General features: G+C 41.8%; 1 protein-coding gene across 3 annotated transcripts in view; it reads right to left on the reverse strand.

The window, feature by feature from the left end:
* Positions 1-10,622, reverse strand: part of mettl9 (methyltransferase like 9) — a 33,448-nt gene extending 22,826 nt beyond the window's left edge. For 2 of the 3 annotated variants that reach the window (XM_043711397.1, XM_043711399.1), the window contains exons 1-4: positions 10,129-10,622; positions 8,310-8,500; positions 5,245-5,454; positions 2,567-2,751 (exon numbers count right to left, since the gene is read on the reverse strand). In XM_043711397.1, the coding sequence (XP_043567332.1) occupies positions 2,567-2,751; positions 5,245-5,454; positions 8,310-8,500; positions 10,129-10,218 (676 nt within the window). In that variant the 5' untranslated portion in view covers positions 10,219-10,622. Of the gene's footprint in view, positions 1-2,258; positions 2,349-2,566; positions 2,752-5,244; positions 5,455-8,309; positions 8,501-10,128 lie in introns of those variants that run through there. The other variant, XM_043711398.1, reaches the window with a different exon arrangement.
* Between the last annotated feature and the right edge of the window lie 1,079 nt (positions 10,623-11,701).

The raw sequence follows: 11,701 nt of genomic DNA on the forward strand, positions 1-11,701 counted from the left end.
TTCCCCCACCCTCCTCTCTGACCTATCACCTTCATCCCCACCCCCATTCACCCATTGTACTCTTTGCTACGTTCCCCCACCCTCCTTTCTGACCTATCACCTCCATCACAACCCCCATTCACCTGTTGTACTCTCTGCTACTTTCTCCCCACCCCCACCCTCCTCTCACTTATCTCTCCACCCTTCAGGTTCTCTGCCTTTATTCCTGATGAAGGGCTTTTGCCCGAAACGTCGATTGTACTGCTCCTCAGTTACTGCCTGAACTGCTGTGCTCTTCCAGCACCACTAATCCAGAATCTGGTTTCCAGCATCTGCAGTCATTGTTTTTGCCCCCCTCAAAGATCAGCAAGGCGGCCTTTGTGTGGAGCCACAGAAGATGGGGGAGATGCTAAATGAGTATTTTGCATCAGTATTTACTGTGGAAAAGGATATGGAAGATATAGACTGGAGAGAAATAGATGGTGACATCTTGCAAAATGTCCAGATTACAGAGGAGGAAGTGCTGGATGTGTTGAAACGGTTCAAAGTGGATAAGTCCCCAGGACCTGATCAGGTGTACCAGAGAACTCTGTGGGAAGCTAGAGAAGTGATTGCTGGGCCTCTTACTGAGATATTTGTATCATCGATAGTCACAGGTGAGGTGCCGGAAGACTGGAGGTTGGCAAACATGGTGCCACTGTTTAAGAAGGGTGGTAAAGACAAGCCAGGGAACTATAGACCGGTGAACCTGACCTCGGTGGTGGGCAAGTTGTTGGAGGGAATCCTGAGGGACAGGATGTACATGTATTTGGAAAGGCAAAGACTGATTCAGGATAGTCGACATGCCTTTGTGCATGGGAAAATTACAAACTTGATTGAGTTTTTTGAAGGAGTAACAAAGAAGATTGATGAGGGCAGAGCAGTAGATGTGATCTATATGGACTTCAGTAAAGCGTTCAACAAGGTTCCCCATGGGAGACTGATTAGCAAGGTTAGATCTCATGGAAAACAGGGAGAACTATCCATTTCGATACCGAACTGGCTCAAAGGTAGAAGACAGAGGGTGGTGGAGGAGGGTTGTTTTTAAGACTGGAGGCCTGTGATCAGTGCAGTGCCACAAGGATCAGTGCTAGGCCCTCTACTTTTTGTCATTTACATAAATGATTTAGATGCGAGCATAACAGGTACAGTTAGTAAGTTTGCAGATGACACCAAAATTGGAGGTGTAGTGGACAGCGAAGAGGGTTACCTTAGATTACAACAGGATCTGGACCAGATGGGCCAATGGGCTGAGAAGTGGCAGATGGAGTTTAATTCAGATAAATGTGAGGTGCTGCATTTTGGGAAAGCAAATCTTAGCAGGACTTATACACTTAATGGTAAAGTCCTTGGGAGTGTTACTGAACAAAGAGCTTGGAGTGCAGGTTCATAGCTCCTTGAAAGTGGAATCACAGGTAGATAAAATAGTGAAGGTGGCATTTGGTATGCTTTCCTTTATTGGTCAGAGTGTTGAGTACAGGAGTTGGGACCTTATAGAGGTTTACAAAATTGAGGGGCATGGATAGGATAAATAGACAAAGTCTTTTTCCTGGGATCGGGGAGACCAGAACTAAAGGGCATAGGTTTAGGGTGAGAGGGGAAAGATATAAAAGAGACCTAAGGGGCAATGTTTTCACGCAGAGGGTGGTACGTGTATGGAATGAGCTGCCAGAGGATGTGGAGACTGGTACAATTGAAACATTTAAGAGGCATTTGGATGGGTATACGAATAGGAAGGATTTGGAGGGATATGGGCTGGGTGCTGGCAGGTGGGACTAGATTGGGTTGGGATATCTGGTCGGCATGGACAGGTTGGATCGAAGGGTCTGTTTCCATCTCTATGACTGTAAGAGCAGCCAAACACCACCACCTGCAAGTTATCAGTACATGCTGTCCTGATTTGGAAATATACTGCCATTTCTTCAGTTTGGGTGAAAGTCCTGGAACTATTTCCTGAACAGCACTGAGGATACACCTACACTACATGAACTACAGGAGTTCAAAAGGCAAATCACCACCACTTTTCCAAGGGCAAATAGGGATGGCAATAAATGCTGACCTTGCCAGTGATTTATTCAGCAGACAGCCATCATCAAATAGTAACTAAGGAAGTTAATCAACAGCATTGATCAGAAAATGAACATTCACTTTGGATTTCATCTCATGAAAACACAGAAGGTTGAAGTTCACATCAAACGGGATTTGAGATCACATGTAGCTCATGACAAATGTATTGGACAACCCTGTACTGAACAGCCCGATGGCAATGCTGTGAGAATGTCAGAGGCTCAATAGATTGAGCAATCTCACACCTCCAGCTGACAGAAAGGCTGTGAAAAGAAAAATAATCCACATTGAGTTTTGCACACAGACTGTTTTAATAAGATGCCATTTATCTCCAATCCAGATTTGACAGGGTTACGTTCCTGTTCAGTTTTATCTCACTGGTTTTGCAATTATAAGCAGCAGAATCTTTATGTCTGAACTAACCTAAAAGGTTGCAATGTCAAGATCTCCTTCCCACCCTAAACTTTTTTGTGGAACTTACCATTTTCCACATAGGGTTGGAAGGGCAAGACCACAGCCAGTATCAGACGGCCTTTACTCGGTTCCAGAGTGTTCCTGATGTCCTTCAGTAGAGACAAGGGCCGATCACACCGATCCAGCAAGTTTAGGCAGCTAATCATATTGTAATAAAAGCCAGTGCCCTGCCACTCATCAATCCCCAGGACTCTAAAAAGTGCAAGGGAAATACATCTTGAGTAAAACATTTCAATGTAGCATCTTCCAAACCTGTAAACTACCATTGTAAAAGACAAGAGCAGCAAGTACACAGGAATTCCACTGCCTGCAAGTTCCCCTCTGAGTCACAGTCACTCCTTTAATGTCACTGGACCAAAATCCTGGAATTCCTCCCCTATTGGCACGGTGTGCCTATAACCCAAAGGACCACAGCGGTTCAAGGCAGGGACACACTGCCACCTTCTCAAAAGACAAACAGGGAATGGCAATGAATGCTGGCCTTGGTTACTACGAAATGGCTGAGCAAGCACTGGCTTTGAGAAAGGCATCTTTACCAGAAATGGAAGGACAATGCAACCTTGGTCAATATTGTTCACATAAAAAGCAGCACCTGAATCGGTGGGTTTGGTTACACAATCTGCTCTTGAAGGAAATGCACACACAACATTTTTGTCTTAGTTACTAAAAAGGCTGGTCAGTCTGTGGTCCAGATTACAGAGTCAGGGGTTGAACAAGAAACTTTACTGAATTTCAGGATAGAAACCAGACAGTTGCTTATCAACCAATGGAAATTGGGGTCCTTAAGAACATACCAAGGAAATGGTGGACAGATGAGCTAGATAGACTGAATATCTTCTTCTGTGTCTAACTGTTACAATGTGACTATTACATTCACTTGCTTTTGATCTACTCGATAACTTGCTAAATTCTTCTTTAATTGTTTGTAATATTTTAGCCAGAAACGTGGTGATAAATCCAAGCATCAAGTTGCCTAGTAAATCATTACAACAACAGAACTTGGACTCGTATATCAGCTTTAATATGTTAACCATTAAGGCAATGCAGAGGAGTATTATGAAACAAAATTTCACACCAAGCAGCAAGGCATGTAAGGAAATATTAGGGGAGATGATCAAAAGCTCAAAGAAATACATTTTAAAGGAAGTCTTAAAAATAGAAGCGTGTGGAAGAGGTGGTGGAGGGAGGAAATTCCACAATCAGGACCCTCAAAGACCAGAATTAGTGGAACACAGTGATCTCAAATAGTTGTGGAACTGGAGATTTCAGGGATAGGGAGCAACTGAAGCTTTGGAGGGATCGAAAAACAAAGATAGGTTTAAAACTGAAGCGTTCCCTAATCAGCACCCAGCATGGGACAGCAAGCACAGAGGTACTGGGAGACTGGCAGCAGGTGTGAGCCACTGCTCAGACAGCAGGTTTTAGATGCTTTTAAATTGACAGACAGTAGAATATGGGAGGTCAGCTAGAAGTGTATTAGAATGGTCAGGTCTCGTGTAATGAAGACATGGATTGTTATCTTTACTAGTGAGGAAGCAATGACCATAAGACCATAAAATATACTAAATTAAAAATCACAACACAGGTTATAGTCCAACAGGTTTATTTGGAAGCACTAGCTTTCAGACTGCTGCTCCTTCATCAGCAAAAAGCTATAAATTCTGTGTCTTATGGTTATGGTCCTGCTCCACAACCACCTGATGAAGGAGCAGCACTCCGAAAGCTACTGCTTCCAAATAAACCTGTTGGACTATAACCTGGTGTTTTGTGATTATTAACTTTGTCCACCCCAGTCCAATACCAGCTCCTCCACATCATAAAGTACACAAGCAGAATTAAGCCATTTGGCCCATTACATCTGATCCATCATTTGATCATGGCTGATGTGTTTCTCAAACCCTTTCTCCTACTCTCTCCCCATAACGCTCAATTCCATTACTAATCAAGAATCTCTCCCTTTCTTAAATACCCTCAAATGACTTGGCCTCCACAGCCTTCTATGGCAATATGACAAATGCTAAGCTAGCATTTGTTACCCATTGCTTATTGCCCAGACAGCAATTAAAAGTCAACTATTTTCTGTGGGTCCAAAGTCATCTTTAGGTCAGATTGGGTAAGAATGGCAGCTTTCCGCTCAGGAATATTAGTGCACTGGAAGGTGTTTTAAGACAACTGACAACAGTTACACAGTCACCATTACACCGACTTTCAATTCCAGCTTTTTAAACTGAATTCAAATTTCACTACCTACTGAGGCAGAATTCAAATCCATATCCCCAGAACAGCCCTGTGGTTTTCAGGATTACCAATCCATGGACATTATTACTTTAGGACCGGCTTTCCTTAAATTCAGTTGAATGAGTTTCAAATCCTATTATAGCAGTTTGGAAATTTGACTTCAATTGGAAATTAAAAAGCTGTAATCACTAAAAGTGACCATAAAGGTGTCAGATTTTCATGACAATCTGGTCATCCTTCAGGGAAGGACACCTGCTCTTATCCAGCCCAGACCTTTTGTCCCAATTAAACATAGCTGACTGGCTCTGGCATAGTTCAGCACATTACTCAGCTATATGAAAATCATGACCAGCAAACAGGGATAGATAGTATTTTAAATATTAGCTAGCTAAACAGATGCTTCTGTAGAACTCCTGCTACGTACAAGGATGGAAGTTTTTATTTTACCTGTACTGTTTCTTTTTAAGTTGCCATTTCATGGTGGGAGATACTTCAGTCACGTAGACCTCTTCAAAATGGGGGCTGATGATTTTAGTAACCTCTCCGTCTCCAGCCCCAAGATCAAGCACTCTGGCTGCCCGCCAGTCTGGTCCCACTCTGAGCAGTTGAAGAAATTGCTCCTCAGAGAAGACAAACATCGATCCCCTCCCCAGCAGCCTGGATCAATGAAGAGAAAGAGATATAGAATGCACAGCACAGAAATAGGCCTCTCAACCCATTGGTCCAGGCCATGAGTTTCCTCCATTCTCTCTTCACCTCACACTCTGTATCCCACTATTGCCTCTCCCCTTAAAAGCATCTTGCCTATTTATCTAAACAATACTTTCTGGTAATGGGTCCTATCGTCTCACCCCATTTCTAGCTAAGGAGGTTTCTCCTGAAATCTCTATTGGATTTATTACTATGTGCTGTTTACATCTGGCACCCTCTTTTAGACTACCCACAAGCAGAAAAGCCATTATCCTGTTAAACACCCTCAGAATTCTAAAGATCAGTTCAAACCTCAGCCATCTCTTTTCTGGAGAAGTGAGCTCCAACTTGTTCAGTCTTTCCTAACAGTCTTTCATTTGAATTCTGATACTAACCTCTTGCAATGTCTCTATTTCTGTTTAGTAATCAATAAGATGTACCTGTTTGGTATGATTAGATTAGATTACATTACAGTGTGGAAACAGGCCCTTCAGCCCAACAAGTCCACACCGACCCACCGAAGCGCAACCCACCCATACATTTACCCCTTACCTAACACTATTGGTATGTGGCTGTTCACAGTGCTGAACTGACAGTCCAAAAGTCATCAATTCAAACTTCACCTTGAAGAAATTAATTTGACAACTCTAAGAGTTACTACCTACCCTGTCAGCAGCTGGTTTAATTATTGTCTTGTCACCTGACCCAGTGTCCATATAGTCTCTATCCCCCCATGATATGGTTAACTCAAAAATATTTCTTGCCCCAAGGACTTTTTTTTAAAAACCAGGTCAGTACACCCAGAGAACAAATAAATAGAAAATAAAAATTCTCAAATATACTCACAGAATCATACAGCATGGAAAACAGAACCTTCCATCCAACCAGACCATAATCCAAAACTAAACCAGTCCCCCCATGTAAAAAAATTGGCCTTCATGTATTTTTTAAATCTTTCTATTCTCACCTTAAAAATATGCGCCCCCGCACAGTCTTGAAATCCCAAACTTTAGAAAAAGACAACTGCCATTTAGCTTATCTATACCCCTCATGATTTTATAAGCCTCTATAATTATATGCTAAACCTATTGTAAAATAGAAATACAAATTAAACCACAGGTAAATCACCAGCAGAACTTTCCACAACATTGGGTCAATGCCCTCCCAGTAGGAAGTCCAAGATCACAGTGAAACAGCTGATTTGTGTTGCTGTGTTTAACTGGTCTTAGTGCCTTAGACAAAAAAAAAATTGATTCTGAAATCTCTCAGCAGATGGTACATGTATCCTGTGAAGATCAATAAAATTTCAAGGAGCATTTCTGCAGAGTGTTCTGGCAATACATGCCTGGCTAGTAACATGCATTTTTAAAGATTTTTGAGGAGGAAGAACGCATTTAGGATCTAGATCCAGAATCCAAATAGGTTGATTAGAACAGTTCCGTGCTGTACATCGCCATAACTCTATATCTGCATTTAACAATCAATTTAAGTCAATCATTCGACACAAAGGTTTGAAAAAAAATGCCTTGATCAAAATAGCAGTTCCAGGGTTTTAACACAAAGTCACTGGAGGAACTGCAGAGGTATGATACTTGGTGACCTGCTCTTGTGGAGAGTCAGGACCAACATAAGGGGTAAATAACCTCCTTCTGTGTTATTAAAAATATGATTCTATGAACAGATAATCTGGTTTTCATCATGTTAATGCTACATATGTGATTTTTGTAGACTTTAATATCATTAGTTTGGATTTTTGAATTTTGAACTAGTGACATTAATTTTCAGTACATCTGAAGGGGTCTAATGATTAACTTGTAATTTCTGTAGGCATGACAATTTCTTTTAAATCACAATATTAGAGAGACACTTCATAGAGAGTAATGAGTTCTGTTTACAGTGGGGGAAGAGAGTGCAAGCAAATGAAGTGAACAGTGTAGTGCATTAGACTTTCAAATAGAAGACACCGGATTTTTTTGTCCACAGGTGAAACATCCACAGCTTGAAAAAAAAAAATACTTTTGAGTTTCAATTTGGGGCAGTGTGTAGAAGTCTTTCAGTTGCTCCTGAGAAAGGCAGGTAATTTTAAAGAGGGTATCTCAGTATGATGAGTTTATTTTAAAAGTTCCAGACGAGAAGTGTTCAATTAAAACTCAAAGGGTTATTTGAGGCTGAGAAAGTCTAAAATCTATTGTCTGAAGGCTCCAGGAAGAGGCTATCAGATTCTCAAGAGAGGGAACCAAAGCCACTGTTAAATTATGCCATATAGATAAAAGAGAAGGAAATTCTCTCCGGTATAAAGGAGTGGTTTTTGAGATTAATGGGATTCTAGTTTATCTTATAATTCAAAATCTTCAATGTGTTACATTTTATCTTCATTATTTTTGCCTAATAAACTTGTTTTATTGTTAAACCCGAATCTGCAGTATTGTAATTTGGGTTTCAGTGAAAGATCATATTAATAAAGTGTCTATCAACTCAAGTTTCAGTTTGGAATCGGACTTGGCAACAACAACAACAACAACAACAACTGGGGTGAGTTGAGAGATAAATATTGACCAGGACTCCAAGACAGAACTCTTCTGGCTAACTTCAAAACGTACCAAAAGAGTGCCAATTGTCTGTTCTCCAGAGCAGATCAATTTTCATTAACGTTTTCAGCTTAAAAAGGACATCATGCTTTTATTTGGCTTTCACAACACTCATGATCTCTGATGGTGGGGGAGTTGGGAGACACCTCACCCTGGGATGAGAATTGCCACCAATATCAGGCAGCTTTGTAAGAAAAGTGAAAGTACAATTTAAAAAAAAATTAATCCTTTTACCCATTGATGGAGGTCTTGGACATGAACAGACCAAACACAGAGGTGACAAGGGAGTAATAAATCTGAACAAAAAGCCAGCTGGATTTCTCCGAGCACTGCCTGAGAAACGCACGTGTCCCCACGTCTAGATAACTCTGAACAAACAGTTGCTGCAGACATGTTGGCAGCAGTTCCATGTCACAGGTGTACCACTGCAAACAAAAAGACAATAACATCAGCACCCTCAATAGAAATTACTGTTCATTACACATGCTACAAACAATTGTTACAAAAATCTCCTTTTCCTTTGTTACCTCCAAAATTTGATTATTCCTATGCCTGGCTATTCTTCCATCTCACACCATCGGTAAACTTGAGCTCTTTCAATATTTTGCTGGCCATATCTTTACTTGCACCCAATCGTCAGCATTATTGTATATTCACTCTTGACTAAACAATGCTTCAACTTTAAAACTATTGGCCTGGTTTACAAATCCCTCCATTGCCTCATCTCACACACTCTACCTCTGCAAGCAACTTCAGACCTCAAACTCTGAATTCCAATTTTGGTCTCTTGCTGCACCTCCTGGATTTTAATATCTCTCTCCATCACTGGTAGTTGTGCCTTCAGCTGTCCGTACCCTAAGCTTTGGTATTTTCTCCCAAAACAACTTTCTTTCTTATATCCTTTAAGATGTTCCTTAAAATGAACCTCTCATCCTCACTTCTGGTCACTGATAAAAATATCTTATTTTGATCCAGGTCTAATCATTGGATGATTGACTACAGTAAAAGTGTAGGAAGTGGCTGAGGAGTCACTATATCCACCTCTTTGAAATCCTATTTTTGTCCTGGAATCTTGGAGAAGGACTATGTGATGACCACTGCTATGTTAGAAGCATCCTGAGAATAAGTGGCAGTCAAGAGCACAGAGTGCACGATCAATAGCATATTAGAAGTTTATTCTATTTCCATTAGATTTTTGTATTTGATTTAATGATTATCTTCTCATTTTAAGGGTGCACTAGTGTATTGACCTGTTGAAGACAGTGGGACAATCCCTAGTGCCACCAGTATAGGTGGATGGAGGAGATTGTGGTAAAGAAGTAATGTCACTGGATTAGCAATCCAGAGGCCCAGGTCAAGGCTTTGGGATATAAACTCACATCCTTCTACAGCAGTTAGTAGAATTCAAATTCAATTCTTTAAACTATACAACATAGGTCTGGGGTCCTATAGGACAATGTTTTGGGTACAGCGACTCTTCCTCTGAACTTCCTCAAAGCTCTGAAGATTGATCATCACTGGACTCGAAACATTAACTCTACTTTCTCTCCACAATTGCTGCCAGACCCGGTGAATTTCTACAGCAATTTATTTTTGTAACTGAAGTGTTGTGACAGCTATTGCACTAGCAAGAATTACAGGCAGCCATTTCTGCACCAAACTGCCACCATCCTACCTCACAGCCTGCCCTCTGCCAACACCCTAATCCGATCCCAAAGGCTGGCCCTCTGCCCCCCCCCCCCCCCCCCAACCCAGAACAGCACTGGATCATCCAAGATTGTACACAACTTTCTGGAGTGGAACGTCAAACTACAAGTATCTATCTCACAGGACTATAAAATGTGGGGAAAGTAGACCACTTAGCCTATCGAGCCTGCTTCAATCAAGGCAGATAACTACCTCTACTACTCCCATGAAACGATAATTTGACAATTGAAGAATAATAAAGGTGCATTAAGAAATGGATTGCAACAAGGTTTCAATAGCACGGCCAAATTTTTTTTCCCTCTTGGTCAAAACAGCTTCCTATTCCCAACCAAACAGATTGCTTTACCTGGGACTTGTGTTCTTCATCGCCTTGCTGCCTCATGTTGCTGAGCAACGAACGGGACAGGGGGCTCCGCAGGTATTTACTGCTCCACATTTTCCTCAGTTGCAAGAGTGCAACAAAGTAGCAGAGCAGGAGCAGCACTCGCTTCACAGCCGTTCTGGGAATTCCGGCGGGGGAGGGGGAATGGGGCAAACACCCACCCACCCCTTACCCCGTCTGGTCCCGAGAACTCCAAGGGAACCCCTCTCACAGGAGACCCGTCCCTTCCCCCTCTTTGTCGGGGCTCCCGGGTCAACAGGGGCTGCAGAGAAGCTGAACTTGCAGCAGACGCGTTCAGGATGCTCTCTCCACCTCTGCCTGCACGGACCCCATCAGAAAGGCTACATCCCAAACTCAAGCTGTATTTCTGTATCCAGCCTCAGAGACACTCATTGCCATTGACTTCCTGTGTCCCGGAGATTTCCGCTCCCGGCTGTGACTTTTCTCCCGCAAACCAGTTTGGCATTGGACAGTTTTCCGCGGCTCCGATTGGTTCGCAGTTCACTGCCCTGATTGGTGGGTCGGCGAAAGTGCTCCTGATTGGCTACTCCGGGCTTCCAGGGAGGCGCGCTGTTTGAATATGCGAGAGCTCCCAGGTCAAGAACTCAAGCTCTTAAACTGAAGACCTTGTTTTGTGAGCACGAACTATGGATGAGGGATAATGGCAGTGGTGATCATTTTTTTATATAATATATTTTTATTAAGTACAAATAGATTTTTAAATATTACAACAAATACAAAACAATGCAATTCAAAACAGTACAAAAATAGTACAAAACTAAACCCAAATTATAAAAGAAATTCCCCAACCCACCCTCCTATACGAATGTATGAACATATATAGAGAAGTATAAAATTAAGAAAAAAACCTAAACTAGCTATTTAACTAAATAAATAAATACCTAACAACAAACAAATAAATAGTAATAACTCAGCCCAGCCAAACAAAACAGTCATACATTCACAGTTCCTCCTCCCTGGATATTGGACTCATGAAACACAATCATTACGGCTATAGAAAAGCCCTTGTTAGTGTGGCAGATAAATCTGTGTCCAGGTAAATCAAAAAGGGTTGCCATGTCTTGTAAAAATTCTCAGTTTTGTGGTGTACCATATTTGCGACAAAATCCAGGGGAATATGCTCCATAACAATCTTCCGCCAACCCGATAGGCCTGGGGGGTTTTCGGATATCCAACCTAGCAAGATATTCTTCCTTGCACAGAATGTAAGAATATTGAAAAATTTTTCTTATGCGCGTCTGCGGGAAATACAATGGGTAGGCCCAAAAGGAGAGAAATAGGGTGCTTCTCCACCCCTACACCTAAAATCCTCTCCATTGCACCTGCCACAGCGCTCCAATATGTTTGAAGCCTGTCACAAGACCAAAGACAATAGGTAAGAGTGCCCATGCAGACCTTGCACTTGGGACATGCTGAAGATACCCCTGGTTTAAATTTTGATAAACGGTCTGGGGCTAAGTGGACCCTGTGGAGAATCTTCAACTGTAAAGCAAACTATTGCAAATTGATATCTTCC

This window comes from Chiloscyllium plagiosum, chromosome 21, assembly GCF_004010195.1.
Source record: "Chiloscyllium plagiosum isolate BGI_BamShark_2017 chromosome 21, ASM401019v2, whole genome shotgun sequence".
Lineage (NCBI taxonomy): Eukaryota > Metazoa > Chordata > Chondrichthyes > Orectolobiformes > Hemiscylliidae > Chiloscyllium > Chiloscyllium plagiosum.